The sequence below is a fragment of the Nerophis lumbriciformis genome, linkage group LG08 (assembly GCF_033978685.3).
Source record: "Nerophis lumbriciformis linkage group LG08, RoL_Nlum_v2.1, whole genome shotgun sequence".
NCBI classification, from domain to species: domain Eukaryota; kingdom Metazoa; phylum Chordata; class Actinopteri; order Syngnathiformes; family Syngnathidae; genus Nerophis; species Nerophis lumbriciformis.
The window spans coordinates 580,892-599,446 of record NC_084555.2 but is presented as its reverse complement, the minus strand read 5'-3'; the positions used below and the strand labels follow the sequence as shown (position 1 = coordinate 599,446).

Genomic DNA, 18,555 nt, shown 5'->3' with positions numbered 1-18,555 from the left:
AAATAATGTGAACATGTATCATAACATGGAAATCTAAGAGAATGTGTTGTGAATGAGGATGCTTGTGGACCTGGAAATTATTATTTTTTTTTTTTTTACACATTTCTATTAAAAAAAAACAGTTTTTCCAAAGTATTCAATTTTAGACGCTTTCTCTTCTTAGTTATTATTTCTCCGGCTGTAGAAAAGAGCCGCTCACAGGGCACAGAGGAGGCGTCAGTGCGACACAGTTCGCGTATCGGTCACGTGACCAAAACAGCTCATGATTGGTCACGTGACTTTCTAAAAGCGGTACACGCACCGACACAGGGTTTCGCTCTATGAGCTCGACGCATGCGCCGATGCATCGGTGTTGCCGGACCCATCACTATGTCACAGTAAGTGTTTTTGTTTCTTGTCCACAGTTAGCCTCTGTGCTGTTTTAGTTCATAGCCAAGTTTGTTCTCCGCCTTGTGCGCGCCTTTTGTTTGTTCCCTTTTGTTTGTTTTTTTGCTATAGTATTAAATCATGGGACGGCGTGGCGCAGTGGAAGAGTGGCCGTGCGCGACCCGAGGGTCCCTGGTTCAATCCCCACCTAGTACCAACCTCGTCATGTCCGTTGTGTCCTGAGCAAGACACTTCACCCTTGCTCCTGATGGGTGCTGGTTAGCGCCTTGCATGGCAGCTCCCTCCATCAGTGTGTGAATGTGTGTGTGAATGGGTAAATGTGGAAGTAGTGTCAAAGCGCTTTGAGTACCTTGAAGGTAGAAAAGCGCTATACAAGTACAACCCATTTATCATTTATTTATCATTTATGTTTTCTTGTACCAAGCCTGCCGCCATCTCTGCATTTTGGGGTTCGCCACCAACAAACTCTGACAAGTATGGGGAACATATTCTAAATAACAAAGACTTAATTTAGAGTTATTTGGTTAGGGTCAATTTTTTTTTTTTTTTTTTTTTTTTTTTTAGGGTCAATTTAAGTGGACCCCGACTTAAACAAGTTGAAAAACTTATTCGGGTGTTACCATTTAGTGGTCAATTGTACGGAATATGTACTGTACTGTGTAATCTACTAATAAAAGTCTCAATCAATCAATCAAAAGGGTCAGGGTTAGAGGGTTAGGGTTATAATAAGGCAATGCCGAATAAGGCATTAATAAGTACTTAATAATGACTAGTTAAAACCCAATATGTTACTAATTTGCATGTTAATAAGCAACTAATTAATGGTGAATATAAAGGCATTGTATCAACTAGAGAAAAGAGCTATAAGGATTATTCATAAAGTAGATTACTTAGAACAGACTAACATGTTATTTATTAATTTGGGTTTATTGAAATTACAGGAGCTAGTAAAGTTACATACATTATGTGTCATGTTTAAGGCTAAAAGTAAAACATTACCAGAAAATTTGCAAAAAAATGTTTGTCATCACTTCTGAGAATGAAGAGCGTAGAAGAAAAGGTCATTTCCAACATCAGTATTCAAGGACAACTTTAAAACAAATGTGCATATCAGTGGTGGGGGTTCAACTATGGAATTCTCTTTACAATGAGATAAAAGATTGTACAAATATATTCCAATTGAAAAAAATATATAAAGACAACAATAAGATCATATGGACAGCCATAAGTGTTTACATTTTGCTTTATATTTATTATTTTACTTATTTTTTGCATTTGTTTTGTATCATCCCGTGAGGTGTATATTACTTTTGTTTTTTTGTTCGGTTTGTACTTCATGAAGTTTTGCACTTCTTGTGTTTTTTTGTTTGTTTTCGTTATATTTGGATGTAATTGTTGGTTTATATGATATCATTAAGTAAGACTACGTATTATGTTGAAGGAGGCAGGAAAATATGCGATTTTTCTTCATCCTGCTCTTTTTCAGGCCTTGGTGTGTAAATGTAGAATTTAATAATTGAGGTATAATTGTCTATCGATCAAAGATGCACATCAATGAAGGAGATAAATAAAAATGAAATTAAATGAAATATGTCCCCCATACTAAAGTGTTACCATGTTTTTTTTACTGGTGCACAAAATGAAGCGTGCATGAACATCACCTTGTTCAAACAACAAAACCAACACAGTGCATAAACTCACAACAAATTACACACAAATCAGTCAAATGTTGTCGTATCCATAACACGCCGGTAGGGAGAAGTTTTTATTTACACGATGAGCCGGGTGTGTTTTGACCTCCGCCGAACCCCTGAGGCCGACTCACCGAACCCCTAGGGTTCCATCGAACCCAGGTTACGAACCACTGATTTAGGACATTTGTCCATCCATCCATTTTCTACCGCTTGAAAATGGATGGATGGATGGATTTAGAACATTTGGACACTGAAAAATAAATCATGTGGGGAACGTTTTGATATTTTTCATTTTCCAAAACCAATACAATAAATTGAGCTTTAGAGCTGCCTTCACGTTATGGTTCCGTGGACACAATTTACCACGAATTGATTAACGTGGACAAGTTGAAAAACTTATTGGGGTGTTACCATTTAGTGGTCAATAGTACGGAATATGTACTGTACTGTGTAATCTACTAATACAAGTTTCAATCAATCAATCAAAAACAAAAGGGAATCAGTTATAAAAGTTTAAAAAAAAAAAAAAAAGTGATATATTATTTTTTTAAATTTTTTAATGCAACGCTTTTTTAATTTGATTTTAATTTTATTATCAAATCGTTTTTTATTTTATTTTAGTTGAAAAACTTGAGGGTGTTACCATTTAGTGGTCAATAGTACGGACTATGTACTGCACTGTGCAATCTACTAATAAAAGTTTCAACCAAGCAATCAAAAACAAAAGGGTATCAGTTATAAAAGTTAAAAAAAAAAAAGTAATATATTAGTTTTTCAATTTTTTTTTATTCAACGCTTTTTTTTTTCTTATTAAATCAACATAAAAAACACAAGATACACTTACAGTTAGCGCACCAACCCATTTTCATTAATTACAAGTTTCTATGTAATTGTTTTTATTTTATTTTATTTATTTATTTATTAAAAAAAATTTAAATAAAGGACATTATCTTCACCAGACCAGGTTGTCAATGAAATTTGATTGTTTAAAGGGTTCTTAAAGAAGTACAATAACGTAATTGGAGCCTTAAATATGTCAATAATTCATAACAACATACATTTTACATCAGTATTATTTTTTGAAGAATGCCAGTTTTCAGGGTTGTTTTTTTTTTAATCCAAATAAAATTCATGGGGATCCAAAAGACCCTACTCATAACAATGCTAAAAATTAGTAATACATTGTTCATTTAAACATTTTTATTCAACGCTTAAAGTAAATCTGTATCAATGTCAGGTCTATTTGTCAATAAACAGTAAAAAAAAAAATAATAATAATAAATAAATTAAAAAAATAAAAGTATGTATATATATATAACAAAATATGCAATACTTCCCCCCCAAAAAATGTCCAAGTGGAATATTTGAAGTAATGTAATTGGAGCCTTAAATAGGTCAATAATTCATAACAACATTAATTTTGAATCAGTATTATTTTTTGAAGAATGACAGTTTTAAGGTTGTTTTTTTTTTTTAAATCCAACTAAAATTTATGAGGATCCAAAAGGCCCTACTCATAACAATGTTGAAAAATTAGTAATATATTATTATTTTTAAATTTTTCATTCAACGCTTAAAGTAAATCTGTAGATCAACTTCAGGTCTATTTGTCATTATATAGTTTAAAAATATATATATGTATAGATCTTATGCGCTTTTTGTCAGAGACAATCCTGTTTTTTTATGGCAAAAACACAAAATATGCAATTCCCCCCCCCCAAATGTTCCAAATGGAATATTTGAAGTACGGTAACGTAATTGGAGCCTTAAATAGGTCATTCATAACATTAATTTTAAATCAGTATTATTTTTTGAAGAAAGACAGTTTACAGTTTGTTTTTTTAATCCAACTAAAATTCATAGGGATCCAAAAGGCCCTACTCATAACAATGTTAAAAAAATTGTAGTACATTATTATTTTAAAACATTTTATTCAACGCTTAAAGTAAATCTGTAGATAAACTTCAAGTCTATTTGTCAATATAAAGTTAAACAAATTGCACTTTTTGTCAAAGACAATTCTGTTTTTTATGGCAAAAACACAAAATATGCAATATTTTCAACCCCCCCAAATTTCCAAGTGTTATGTTTGATGTGGGCTTCACGGTGGAAGAGGGGTTAGTGCACCTGCCTCACAATACGAAGGTCCTGAGTAGTCTTGGGTTCAATCCCGGGCTCGGGATCTTTCTGTGTGGAGTTTGCATGTTCTCCCCGTGACTGCGTGGGTTCCCTCCGGGTACTCCGGCTTCCTCCCACCTCCAAAGACATGCACCTGGGGATAGGTTGATTGGCAACACTAAATTGGCCCTAGTGTGTGAATGTTGTCTGTCTATCTGTGTTGGCCCTGCGATGAGATGGCGACTTGTCCAGGGTGTACGCCGCCTTCCGCCCGATTGTAGCTGAGATAGGCTCCAGCGCCCCCGCGACCCCAAAGGGAATAAGCGGTAGAAAATGGATGGATGGATATGTTTGATGTGAAGTAATTGAAGCCTTAAATAGGTCAATCATTCATATCATTGATTCATTATTATTTTTTGGGCAATGACTGTTTAAAAAAAACAACACAAAAATTCTCAGGGATTTAAAAGGGCCCCTCACTCATAAAAATTTTCAAAAAAATAAATTTTTTATATTTTTTTATATCATCGCATACAGTAAATCTCTTGAGCAACTTCAGGTCTATGTGTCAATATAAAGTTAAACAGGTTTTTGTTTAAATGTTTTATGCGATTTTTGTAAGACAATCCTGTTTTTTGTGACAAAAACACAAAAAATGCAATATTTTTAACCCCCTGAAATTTCCGAGTGTTATGTTTGATCATAAGCACATGCAATTACAGTTTTATATGACGGTATCTGTAAAGTATTAGCCCACATTTCATGTTTTGTTTGTGCACAGCTAGCCAGACAGCGTATGTAATGTAGTTGTACTAACACGCATGACGTGCTGAGTGTATCATGATCGATATATATCGTAACTCACTCGATGGACAGTTGTTCGTCTGGTTCAGCTGGCCCGGGACGTTTCCTGTTGATTTTGGGTAAGCAATCCATTTATGTCAAAATAGCTCATCTCCAAGTTCCACATTCGACAGCTTCGAGTCGCTTTCACCTCACTCTCGCGGCTTCCGTCTGCTCCAACGTCTCACTCTTCCTTCGTACCGGCTTCTAGAATCCTCCATAAATTCAGATTAAAAAGTACAAGGTTGTGAATCCTCATTTGTCCAAACAAGAGTCTATGTCTATGAATGTTCTCATTCATCCAGGTCATTGTCATCTCAGGGCGTTCAATGGATCGCAGCTGGACTGTTTGGTTTGTCTTGGAAGACGTTTCGTCTCTCATCCGTGTATACTTCATCAGTTCATGCTCATAGACTTAGATTGGTCAGATCGAGTCTGATCTAGACTAGAATTTACCAATCTAGGTTTATTGGAGATTATATTTGACTTTTCTTGAATTATTTCCAAAGCTTTGTTCTTTTTTATTATCTCAAAACACCTTTTAAGTTGGGATCCTATTATGCAAAACCTATTTTTCTTACTTTTTGGGACCTAATTTCTGTATTTGCGATCCTCATCAGTCCCGAAAATGTAAAATAAAGGCATAGTGGAGCTATTTAGTTACGTCAGTGGATATTTTCATGTATGGGTTAGATTATGGGCCAAACTATATCGTGATATGACTTTTGATCCGTATCGCCAGCCCTACACTCGTGTTAGCGACTGTGCTAGCACAGTTTAGAGATGTTCTGTGATTAATTGAGCGTCACAGTAGACCTCATCATGACATTGTAAGAGAGCACATGTGTACCTTGTTTGAGTGTTAATAATGAAAGTGTGATATTGAAGTCATTTCATATTGCTCCTAAATTATTTCTGTTACTAATGTCAGATTCAGATTCAGAAATACTTTATTAATTCCCGAGGTTAAATTAAATAAATGGTATAATAAATATATAATATAATATAAAAAATAAAAATAAACATTACTTATTTTTTACCATTTTAATAACATACTCTTCCATGTCCCTGGTCCAAATGTTGAAAAAAAAACTACCGTATTTTCCGAGCTATAGAGGTATTTAAGCCGCACCTACCATATTTTAGAAGAAATAAATTGTTTTATATATATTAGCCGCACCGGACTATAAGCCGCAGATAAATACCGGTCCGAAAGATTTTGTAAATGTTTATTTACAAACCGGAATTGTTTCCAAGCATTGCCTGTAACACGGCAGTAAAACTGCTGATCAAACATACATACATAATTTCGTTGTACTTGTGCAATGACAATAAAGTCCTATCCTATCAAACAAAATAGAAGTCATCGTCATGGACCCAATGGCTGCGGAAGCTAGCTCTCCAATCAGCGAAACAGACTCAATAACTCACGGTGAAGTTTTGGTGAATTTACTGAGGAATTTGTGAAACTGAAACAACCCAAAAAGAATGCCATTGTAAGTTGATAATACCAACACGGACAATCGTAAACGTGTTAGCACATTCGCTAATACTAACAACGCTTGATTACATTACGATAGCATGCGCAAATGTGTATGAAAACCCTCCTACAGACATCACACATGGGACAGATTAGTAAGTGTAAATTGTTTTAGTTATATTGTAAAACTTACAAAACGTTCCTAGGAGTGATGAATAAATCATCTTTAAAGAGCAGAAACGTATGAACGGTTACAGGCACGAAACAGGTAGTACATTATCAACCCGCAGCCAAAGCATAAACAATAACACGACATTTCAGTGTCTCTGCCAGTGTTCTATGAAAACTACCGTAATTTTCGGACTATAAGTCGCAGTTTTTTTCATAGTTTGGCCCGGGGTGCGACTTATACTCAGGAGCGACTTATGTGTGAAATTATTAACACATTACCGTAAAATATCAAATATTATTTAGCTCATTCGCGTAAAAGAGACTAGACGTATAAGATTTCATGGGATTTAGCGATTAGGAGTGACAGATTGTTTGGTAAACGTATAGCATGTTCTATATGTTATAGTTATTTGAATGACTCTTACCATAATATGTTACGTTAACATACCAGTTGGTTATTTATGCCTCATATAACGTACACTTATTCAGCCTGTTGTTCACTATTCTTTATTTATTTTAAATTGCCTTTCAAATGTCTATTCTTGCTGTTGGCTTTTATCAAATAAATTTCCCCAAAAAATGCGACTTATACTCTAGTGCGACTTATATATGTTTTTTTCCTTCTTTATTATGCATTTTCGGCCGGTGCTACTTATACTCCGGAGCGACTTATAGTCCGAAAAAACAGTATTTGTTGAATACAAAACATGATGGTCGTTAGTGAAAAAAATCCATAAATCAGCAGCACCATTTTATAAGCCGCAGGATTCAAACTGTTGGAAAAAAGTAGCGGCTTATAGTCTAAAAAAACCAAAGAATATATTATATTAGGTTTGATTTTTCAGTGTGCGGCTCTCTGTGGAAAAAGTTTGGACACCCCTAGTTTTGATACGGTGTGATTAACAAACAAACAACAAAATAAAAACAGCTCCTGACACGCATGATCAGCAAGTATAGGAACAAAATTTATTTCAATTTTTAAAACAGATAACCTTGTCATTATGTTTCTCTTAGAAGGCGGCGATGATCATACGTCATGTTTCTGAATGAGGATCAGGCAACAGTGGTTGAAAAACAAAACACATGAAAACGCATTTAAAAAAAAAAAAAAAAAAAAAAAAAAAAATATGGCAAGAAGAGTTATGTAAACTCAATAACCCGGCTTGACTGAAGCCTCTTTTAGGCGTCAGAGAATGCATCCAAGCCCTCACTTTGCAACACAAAATTTAAAAAAAGCACATGCAATTACAGTTTCCTGAAAAAAACAAAAAAAAACAGCGGATAATCCTTTATAATTTTCAATCTTAAATATAGAATATAATCTTTATGAACTTAATAGTCTATTTGTTTTAGTCTCTGGTGCTTTAATATTATTATTTCATATTAATTTTATTCAAAAAAGGGGGAGGAGAAAAGGGTGCGGCCGCGTGACGACGGCCGGTGTTGGCACTTAACGAGAGAGAGAGCCTGGCTCTACAAAGAGTGGGGTTGGCACACTCAGTATAATACATCATTTACATTGGCTTTACATAAACAAGTGGTCCTAAATAATAATAATAATACAATAGTGTAGCCTGCTCATTAAAAAAAGCAATAAAAGGGAACATGCTGCAAGTTTTTGGAGTTTGATCCCCCCCCCCCAAAAAAAAGAAAACACATCAGCATTATTATTATTCAAAGGCAACAAATATAGTGTTACAGTGAGGAGGAAAATAAACAATCTTTTTAAGCGCCATGCAAAACAACCTTCCCTCGTTCCAGCTCATCATGTTGGAATATATTGTATAAATAAAGAACCCCAAAAAGAGAAAAACAGTACACCACTGTGCAACACTGCTCACGAGCAAAACATGAAGTATACACGCCCCCGTAAGCACGCTCTGCATTATAGGGGCATTTTAAACAAGGGGGTGGCAGTTTTGTTTTTTTAGCAATCCACAATTTGAGTTAACTGGACTCTTATTTTGTTGAAAACAGTCGGCTTGTTGTTGCAACTAACTTGGTACGCAGGCAGTCAATGCAATGATGAACGACAACGGCCTATTGTGACGTATAGAAAGATGCCACACCTTCCAAACAAGAAGGCCTTGTTCACACTGCGGGTCAATTCCCATTTGTTTTTGTCCATTTGTGACCTGTATCGGATTTTTTCACGTCAACGTGAACAGTGCAATTCTAAATTTTCCAAAAAAAACAACCCCCAGCCCACTTTCGGATGTGGCTATAAATCGGGAATGTCCTTAAAAATGGACAAGCGTCATAATTCTTTGCATGAATAGAAAGTTGCTAAATAAAAACTGTATTTCCCCAAGCTTTGAACCACGTGGTTTATACAAAGGTGCAGCCAATCTACAGATTTGTTTCCCCCGCTCACGGTTTTGTATGGAACAAACTCACCAACAAAGACTGAAATTGTGTGTTATTGTTTGTGCTATGACGCCATCTGTTGGACGAGTTCACTGCGGGTTGAATTTGATTGATTGATTGAAACTTGTATTAGTAGATTGCACAGTACAGTACATATTCCGTACAATTGACCACTAAATGGTAACACCCCAATAAGTTTTTCAACTTGTTTAAGTTAGGGTCCACATTAATCAATTCAAGGTAAAAGTCTACAGTATTCCCTTGTTTCGTGCCTTAAACCTGAAGTATAAGGGCTGTTCCGTCGACCGTAGCGTTTCTACTCGTGCGGTTTCATCATTCATTACTCCGAGCAATGTTCGTAAGTTTTACAACATAACTATGACGATTCATATTTACTAAGCTAAACTTTACTGTTTGATAGTAGTGTTTTTATGCATATTTGTTTGTCTGTTGGACAAGTTCACTGCGGGTTGAATTTGATTGATTGAAAACTTATTTTAGTACATTGCACAGTACAGTCCATATTCCGTACAATTGACCACTAAATGGTAACACCCGAATAAGTTTTTCAACTTGTTTAATCCACGTTAATCAATTCACGGAAAAAGGCTACATTATTCCCTTGTTTCGTGCCTTAAACCTGAAGTATAAGGGCTGTTCCGTCAACTAGTCGTCCGTAGCGTTTCTACTTGTGCGGTTTCATCATTCATTACTCCGAGCAATGTTCGTAAGTTTTACAACATAACTATGACAATTCATATTTACTAAGCTAAACTTTACTGTTTGATAGTAGTGTTTTTTATGCATATTTGTGCGTGCTATTGTAAAGTAATCAAGCTAGCATTGTTAGTGTCTGTGTCAGCTAGGGCTGGGCGATAAATCGATATACTCGATATATCGCGGGTTTGTCTCTGTGCGATATAGAAAATGACTATATCGTGATATTCGAGTATCCGTTCTCACGCAGTTGCTTTTAGCTGCGGGCATTACACGACAGGCGTTTCTTACTCTTTCTTGTCTCTCCTTCTCACAGAGACATAAAACAAGCGCACCTTCTTACATACGTCACATACGTGCAACGTCATACGCCCTCCCCGAGCAGAGAGGTAGCTACATGGGTAACATTAGCTGTGATGCTAACGGTGCGAGTGGTAATACGAGAGAGAGAAGGTGCGAATCTGGTAACAAATGGAGGAATAATTAATTCCCAAGAAAAATAGCACGGGGTTCATCGTCTGGCGATGGTTTGGCTTCAAGCGGGAATATGTTGAACAATTATGCGGCAAAAGCGTTGCTACAAAAAGTAGCAGCACTGCTAACTTGTAGCATAATTTGAAAAGTCACCCGCTAGAGAATGAAGAGTGCTTGAAACTCCGCATGTCAACATCTCCGTTCGGTGCCACACCCACAAAATGCCGAAGCAACCATTTCCACATCAACACCGTATGAAAAAAAAAATCAACAACAGAAGGAGATAACGTCCGCAGGAACCTACCACAGAACTAAGGACATACACTATTTGATTTCCTATTATGCAGCTCATTTTTATTTGACAGTTATTGAAATATCTTGTGTGACATCATGCACAAAAGTGCACTTTATTTGTTTTTAACTATTGTAGTGGCGTTCTGTACAAAAAGTGCACTTTAATGTAGTGTTGTTTTGATATGTCATCTTAGTGACATCATGCACAAAATTGCACTAATAGCTTGTTTTAAAATGTCTCTGACAATCTTGCACTTTCTGTTTTGGAAATGACATGAATGTTTGTGCCACTGCTTAATAACTCTTTAATAAATACACTTAGTTGTGATTTCCCTCTCTGCATGAAAGTTTAAAAGTAGCATATATTAATGCAGTATGAAGAAGAATGTTTGAATGTAGACACATAGAATCATCATACTGCTGTCATTATATTAGGGCTGCAACAACTAATCGATTAAAATCGATTATAAAAATAGTTGGTGATTAATTTAGTCATCGATTCGTTGGATCTATGCTATGCGCATAGGCGAGTTTTTTTTGTTTTTTTTAACCTTTATTTATAAACTGCAACATTTACAAACAGCTGAGAAACAATAATCAAAATATGAAGAGGTGTAACGGTACGTGTATTTGTATCGAACTGTTTCGGTACGGGGGTTTCGTTTCGGTGCGGAAGTGCACCGAACGAGTTTCCACCAAACATATTAAGTAGCGTACTGCACGTTGTGTAAACAATACTCAAAACGCCGGACATTTGAGGCATTTAAGAAACACAAAAGAGGACATGTCTGGTGAAAAGAGGACGTATGGTCAATCTATCCTAGCCCGCGATCGGTTTCATGTCCGGTGAAACCGATCGCGGGCTAGGATAGACTGACCATACGTCCTCAAAACTCTCTCTCATCCAATATACAAAACCTATTCCAGGATAGAGACGCTCACCATAGGTACAGTCTAAGAGGAAACAACAAATTATATTTTCCTAAATTTAGAACAACTTTAAAATCAATGTGCATTTCAGTGCGTGGAGTCAGTTTGTGGAACAACTTAGAGGATGAGTTAAAAACCTGTTCTAACATGATTACATTTAAAAGACTGTTTAAAAAAAGAAGTACTGAAGAAGTACGAGGAGGAAAGAGAGTGATGCCCTCAGCACTGAGCGATGAGAGAGAGCTGTATGGTCAGAGAGTGTTTGGGCCTGTGTGTGTGTGTGTGTGTGTGTGTGTGTGTTTTGTCTTGTCTTGTCTCATAGTAACAGTGGTACTATTGTATTGTTAGTATACAGGAGCTTTTCTTGTTTTTGTTTGTATAGTATTGTTCTTGTATTATATTGTTTATGTTAAATGTGGAATGAGTGAGAGGGGTTGGGATATTATAAGCATTTGCTTCATCCAACCCCTTTTCAAGCCTTGTATAAATGTCTCTGCCAAAATGTTAAAAAAAAAGAAAAGAAAAAAAAAAAAAGGTGTGTTGTTTGAAATAAATAATTCAATCAATCAATTCTTTTCACGGGACATGTCCTCTCTTGCGGAGCTGTCAGGGCCTCAAATGTCCGGCATTTTGAGTTAGGGTTCCGTGTATTTTCAATGTACGTTCAGGGTTAAGAAGGTTGAAAACACAACAAATTGTGCGTGCAGCAGCATTGGTGAGGGAGGTGGGAGAGACAGAGAGAGCGAGAGAGTTGTGATAAACGTGCATGCGTCGTCAGGCTCTGCTTTTTATCCATACATTTATCAGTTTTAATTTTTTATTATCTATAGCAGGGGTGTCAAAAGTGTGCATTTTTGTAAAATGTTCCTTGATTTATTTGGCAAGTTGAAAGAACATGGCACCAGTATACTGTTTTTCCCCCCAATAAAATACTGGAAAGGATAGAAATGTAGTTTGTCTCTTTTATCCGATTATTAATCGATTAATCGAAGTAATAATCGACAGATTAATCGATTATCAAATGAATTGTTAGTTGCAGCCCTCCTCTGGCATCTGTTTGTCTCGAGAGACAATAGAGTTTTGCGCACAAATGTCAATTCATGTCATGTGCAACGCCTGTTGTGACTATATAAGCCAATTCTTGACAGGCATGCTTTGTTGCAGTTCCTGCATACATATTGTATTGTTGGTTGATTCAGTGGGGGTGATTATATGCATCAAGTGTTCATTCAAGGCTAAGGCAAAATATCGAGATATATATCGTGTAACGTGACATGGCCCAAAAATATCGAGATATTACTAAAAGGCCATATCGCCCAGCCCTAGTGTCAGCATTAACTTATCATGGCTTTTTTTTTTGTATTTTGACAAATTCCTCAGTAAATTAATGGAAATGTCACCGTGGAGTTATTAAGTCTGCCGTTTGGAAATACTCGAGGTATGTAAATAAACATTTACAAAATATTTCTGTGTAAATATCTCATTTCACGACGTACATATCTGCGATTCCGGTGTGGCTAGTGCAGGGGTCAGCAACCCGCGGCTCTAGTTAGCGCCGCCCTAGTGGCTCTCTGGAGCTTTTTCAGAAATGTATGAAAAATTGAAAAAGATGAGGGGAAAACAATCTATTTTTTGTTTTAATATGGTTTTTGTAGGAGGACAAACATGACATAAACCTCCCTAATTGTTACAAAGCACACTGTTTATAATAAACATGCTCCACTGATTCGAGTATTGGGCGAGCGCCGTTATGTCCTTCTAATTTTGGCGGTCCTTGAACTCACCGTAGTTTGTTTACATGTATAACTTTCTAGGACGTATTTTATGCCACCTTCTTTTTCTGTCTCATTTTGTCCACCAAACTTTTAAGGTTGTGCATGAAAGGTGAGTTTTGTTGATGTTATTGACTTGTTGGAGTGCTAATCAGACATATTTGGTCACTGTATGACTGCAAGCTAATCAATGCTAACATGCTATTTAGGCTAGCTATATGTACATATTGCATCAGAATGCCTCATTTGTAGCTATATTTGAGGTCATTTAGTTTCCTTTAAGTCCTCTTAATTCAATTTATATCTCATGACACACTATCTGTATGTAATATGGCTTTTAATTTTTTGCGGCTCCAGACAGATTTTTTTTTTTTGTATTTTTGGTATTTGTATTTTCAACATTTTGGGTTGCCGACCCCTGGGTTAGTGTAAAAAATAAAAATAAAAAATTCTCGGAAATGTAGTTGGTGCGCCTTATATACCGGTGCTCTCTATAGTCCAGATATTACAGGTAGTAATAACGGTTAAATAATGTTTAAGGAACTCACGTCAATGTTCCACCACACGCTGTCCGGAGCAGACGTCGTGGCAAATGTCCCACAAACTGCCCTTCTTCTTCTTTAATCTCCTACGGCGCAATAATTTGGCTCAAAAAAACCGTGGAAATCTTTGAGAAATTGCCACAAACACGCCACGGCCGAGACGTACTAGAATCGGAGCCGCGTTTACTTCCGCAAACACGGCAGCGCGCGTGACGTCATGACGGTCAGTTCGCGCTCACATGAAAAAATTGGATTTGACAAAACTAACTCAATTGGGAAGTCTACCCTGCAGTGTGAACTTAGCCAAAAGAGTCCAGTTTCCTCGCTAACCTTCATGACTGAGAATCGACACTTTTTTTTTTTTTTTTTTTGGACAATTTTTCAGCCTCATTTTCTAATCATGACACATTTCCAATCTGTTTCCATACAGTAGCAGCAGCCTTTGCTCTGATGGCCTCCAAACATCTCAATGAGCAAACGCTTCTTGTCACGGAAGGTTTGTCGCAGTACACCCCCCCCCCCCCCCCCCCCCCCTAAAAAAACAATTTTTTGCACAATTTCCCCCAAACGTACACAAAAACATCACACATATCGACAGACTTTGGACAAATGGATGCTGGAGAACATAAAACAACAACAAATGAATTAAAAGTAGTTTTATATGCTCAATTTTAGAGTAGGAAACTTGGGTCTAATGCTTCGATCAAGCTAAATTGGGGCCCTAAACAGAATTTAATTTCGAAATTATATATTGTCTTGGATTAAATTAAATTTGATGCATGTTTTGTCAAAAATAAATGCACAGGATTTTTTTTTGTGTGCAAGACAGCTAATTTAACATATTGAAAACATGAATTTGTACCTTTTTTTTTTAAATCAAACTTGAATTTGAGTTGATGTTTTCATTTGTTTGTTCTAAAACAAATGACTGAGAATTAATTTTTTTTAGTTGGAACATAATGAAAACATACATTTGCACTTTTTCCGAACAAACTGGAATTTAATTTGATTGGTACGTTTTAAAAATGTGTTGGAACGATTATTTGGTCGTCGTCGGCGATCACTCGAAACGAGTACGATTGTCCTTCTGTTGGTGGGATTGCCTTCAGGAGAACGCCTGTGCGTGGGAATCTTTTAAAGTGGGGAGACTGGTGCACAGACAGCCACCACACTGTCCTTGGCAAAGAGAAGGCCTGGGTCCAATGGCATGGAGACCAAGACAATTGGGGGCCCATCTTTGCTGCGGCCTTCTTCCGCCTTTGTGACCGTTGTGGAGCTTCTATGCAAACATCCGCCGTTGAGGTCTTTTTCGACGAGGGAGACACGCAGACTCCAACGTCAATATTTGGTATCAGTACAGTGTCAATACAGCTAGTGAGTGTGCCATACACTCACATCATACTGCCGTACAGCCCAGCACTAACACTACAAGCCTCAAGAGACAATGTGAATGTCCCAGGCGGAGGGGGCATATTTGCCATTATATTCTCATCAGTGATGGAGCAGGAAGGGGCTAGGAATACATTTGTGGTAAGATTATTTGGCATCTTATATGCGCTTCTTCACGCAAAGGGAGAGATCTACGTATGGGAAGGGGGCGACCCTACGTCCGGAAACGTCGGCGGTATTTTGTACGACTTTCCACTCAAATAATGTGACTAGTGCAAAATTGGTGCACTATATGGGGGGGGGGGGGGGGGGGGGGGGAGGCATTACTTGACAGAAATGTACTGTAAAATTGACAAGGATCAGATTACTACGAATTGAAAAACAGCAACCATTAACTTATGGCGACTGAGCTGCCTTTTTTTTTTTTTTTTTTACTATAAAATCTACGGTCCTTGTTTCTACAGTATATTACTGTAAATTAAAAAGAAATAAAGCTTCTGTTTAACAGTAAAATTCTGATAACTGAGCTGCCATTTCTTTACTGTAAAATCTACGGTCCTTGTTTTTTTTACAGCGCATGACTGCAAATTAAAAACAGTACCACTTTTATTTATACCTTCAAATTCTGGCGACTGAATTGAATCTGTTTTGGGGTTTTTTACCGTAAAATCTGCTTGGGAGTTTTCCCCAGTGGGAAAGTGACACAAAAAGAAAATGGTTAATTAATACACAGGCAAACAAAAAAAAAACCATCACATTATTTTCGTGTTGAACATAACACACGGTGACAACACTTAGTAGGCCAACATTGGGAAACATGCAATACTTATTGTGGCTGTAGTGTTTTGTTTTGAAAGTAAAATGAGGTCCTAGCGGATAACACTGCAGAACACCAGGGCCTCATCTGTCAAACGTAATAAAAAAGCTGCTTAGTGCGTGTAAACGGTCAGAAAAATACACCATTTTGGGGTTGGCATTGACATCCCGCCTCTTCTAACGCGCGCACAAGTCGTGTCCGTTTCTGCACAAAAGCATGGACGCTGCAAATGCTCCCCACTGTGATAGCCCTTAATGAGGATGACTTGAAAAAAAATTATATATATATATATATATATACACATACATATGTATATATATATATATATATTTATATATGCACTTCACTGGCACTATCAACGCAAGCCTCAATTAACTGGAAAAGAACAATGCAAAAAATTACAAACAACAAGCATGGATTTCCAAGTCAACATTAGAAAAAAATCCACTTATGTTTTGTACATTGTCTATGTAAGCATTACAGCGCTGTCTCTCTCTCGCTCTATATTCATATATAACCTCGAGGAAATACACTTTCTTTTTGTAAATAAAAGGTGACGGCTCCTAAAGAAAACAACGCTGGGTGGAGACGCCAAGTACGAATGGAATTGTCCCAAATAGAAAGCAAAATATACTGTCCTTATGATACCAGACATTCATTATTATTATTATTCTTTTTTTGTTTTTAACAGCAGTTCAGACTCAAGTAGGCTCCGTCGTGAGAAAAAAAAAAAAAAAAAGGGAGCGCGTTATTAATAACACATGACAGCATCAAAAGCAGTCGAAATTATCAACACCTTCAAACCTGGTCCATAAATTAGATAAATTAAAAGAAATTACTCTTAGAATTGTCACCGTATCGTGAAAATTGCTGCTTGTTACTTTTTTTTTTGTAATTTTTTTTTTACGTCCTCTTAAATCAAGTCAACAAAATACATGATCACAGTTTCGATACTAGCATTGGAAAAAAAAAGCAAAAAAAAAAAAAAGCTAACAAACCCGTGATACTTTTATCTATTTTGTTGTCGTTGCCAAAGATGGTGTACCACGGAGCATTTTTTTTGTACATCAGTGTCGTGTATATGTATTTACAAACAAATATACACAAAATTGCAGACGTCAGAGAGTGTCAGTGAAAGGATTGTAGCCCCGCCCCTTTCCCTCTCACCACTCAAATAGCAAGCGATCAATTTTTTTTTTTTTTTGTCGTTTTGTTTTTAACACAAAGTGACTATACAGTTAAAAAAAACAAAAACCAAGCACATCCTGATATAAGTCAGGAAGCGTCTGACTGGACGGCGTTATCAAGACAAAACTAGTGTTTACTTCGACGAGCTGTGTGTTTTTCAGAATAAAAGCGCCGGGGGGGGGTCACATGATTGTCCCTGTAAATCATTAGGGGTGTCCAAATGTTTTCACTGAGGGCACTCTTGATTCTTCCAGGGTCAACACAACATCCTGGCTTTGCAAATGAATGTAACATTTAACATATCTTATTAATAACAAATTAAATGCAATGTGAGTATATGAAAAAAAAGAAAAAAAGAAAAAAGGCCCCCGGTCCCTACTTTGGACACCCCTGCTTTGAATGCATACAGAAAACATCTGGATGAGGGAAGTGGTGCGATTAAATCAAAAGCAAAATACTTATGTAATGTCCTCAAATACATTTTATCCTCTTCGCCATGATTTGCTAAATGGTAGCGACAAATTTCTACCGTTAAAAACAGCGATTAAAAACACATTTTCTTGCCCCCCCCCCCCCCCATTCGTGCTTTTCGTGTATGTTTCAAATGTGGTTACATATTTATTTCCACCGCATTACACAGTTCTATTTAGAGCTTTTTTTTGTTTGTTTGTTTTTGTTTTTTTGCGACTGCAAGGCTCACACCTGGGTACATTCAGAGACGTGAGGTGGAGGCCCAATCCTCCTGCGAGCCTCTCCAGTCCCCTCCCCCCGGGTGGCGGCGTGCCACGGGAGCCTGGTTCCGGGTGGGTGGGTGGCGGTGGGGGAGGGGGGGTTCCTTCCGTATCTCAAAAAAAGGGAACACACGGGTGTCACAAACACAGAAAAATAAGCACCGACGTCCTTTTCAGTCACCGTGTGAGAGTTGCCATGCCCGTCGAGGCGGGAGGGATGAGGGGTGGGGGGAGCGGCTTTGGAAAGAGCTGCGCTTGGATGGAGACGACAACAAAAAAAGGGTGTGTTGTGAGTGTGCGCGTTGGGAAGAGTGTGTGTGTGTGTGTGTGTGTGTGTGTGTGTGTGTGGGCATGGTGCTCAAAAAGTTGAGTGCACTCTGAAAAAGGTGGCGTGCCTTTTGTGCGACAGGAGCGGCGCCGCCTCGCTCACACCAGGTTGTACTCTTTGAGGTTGAGCTGCAGGATGGTGTCTTTGACGGCCGCAAACACAAAGCGGATGTTCTCGGTGTCCGTGGCGCACGTGAAGTGAGAGTAGATGATCTTGTCGCTGTCGGGGTTCAAGTCCACAAACATCTTCAGGATGAACTCCCGCGCCGCCTGCGCGTCCCGCTGGGGGCCTTGGGGAGAACAGACCGTTAGGG

At 37.5% G+C, this 18,555-nt stretch overlaps 1 protein-coding gene across 3 annotated transcripts in view; it reads right to left on the bottom strand.

The window, feature by feature from the left end:
- Window positions 1-15,608: 15,608 nt before the first annotated feature.
- Window positions 15,609-18,555, bottom strand: part of LOC133611371 (guanine nucleotide-binding protein G(q) subunit alpha-like) — a 69,107-nt gene continuing 66,160 nt past the window's right edge. For all 3 annotated transcript variants that reach the window (XM_061968087.2, XM_061968086.2, XM_061968085.2), the window contains exon 7: window positions 15,609-18,531. In XM_061968087.2, coding sequence (XP_061824071.1) covers window positions 18,341-18,531 — 191 coding nt within the window. In that variant the 3' untranslated portion in view covers window positions 15,609-18,340. The remainder of the gene's footprint in view (window positions 18,532-18,555) is intronic.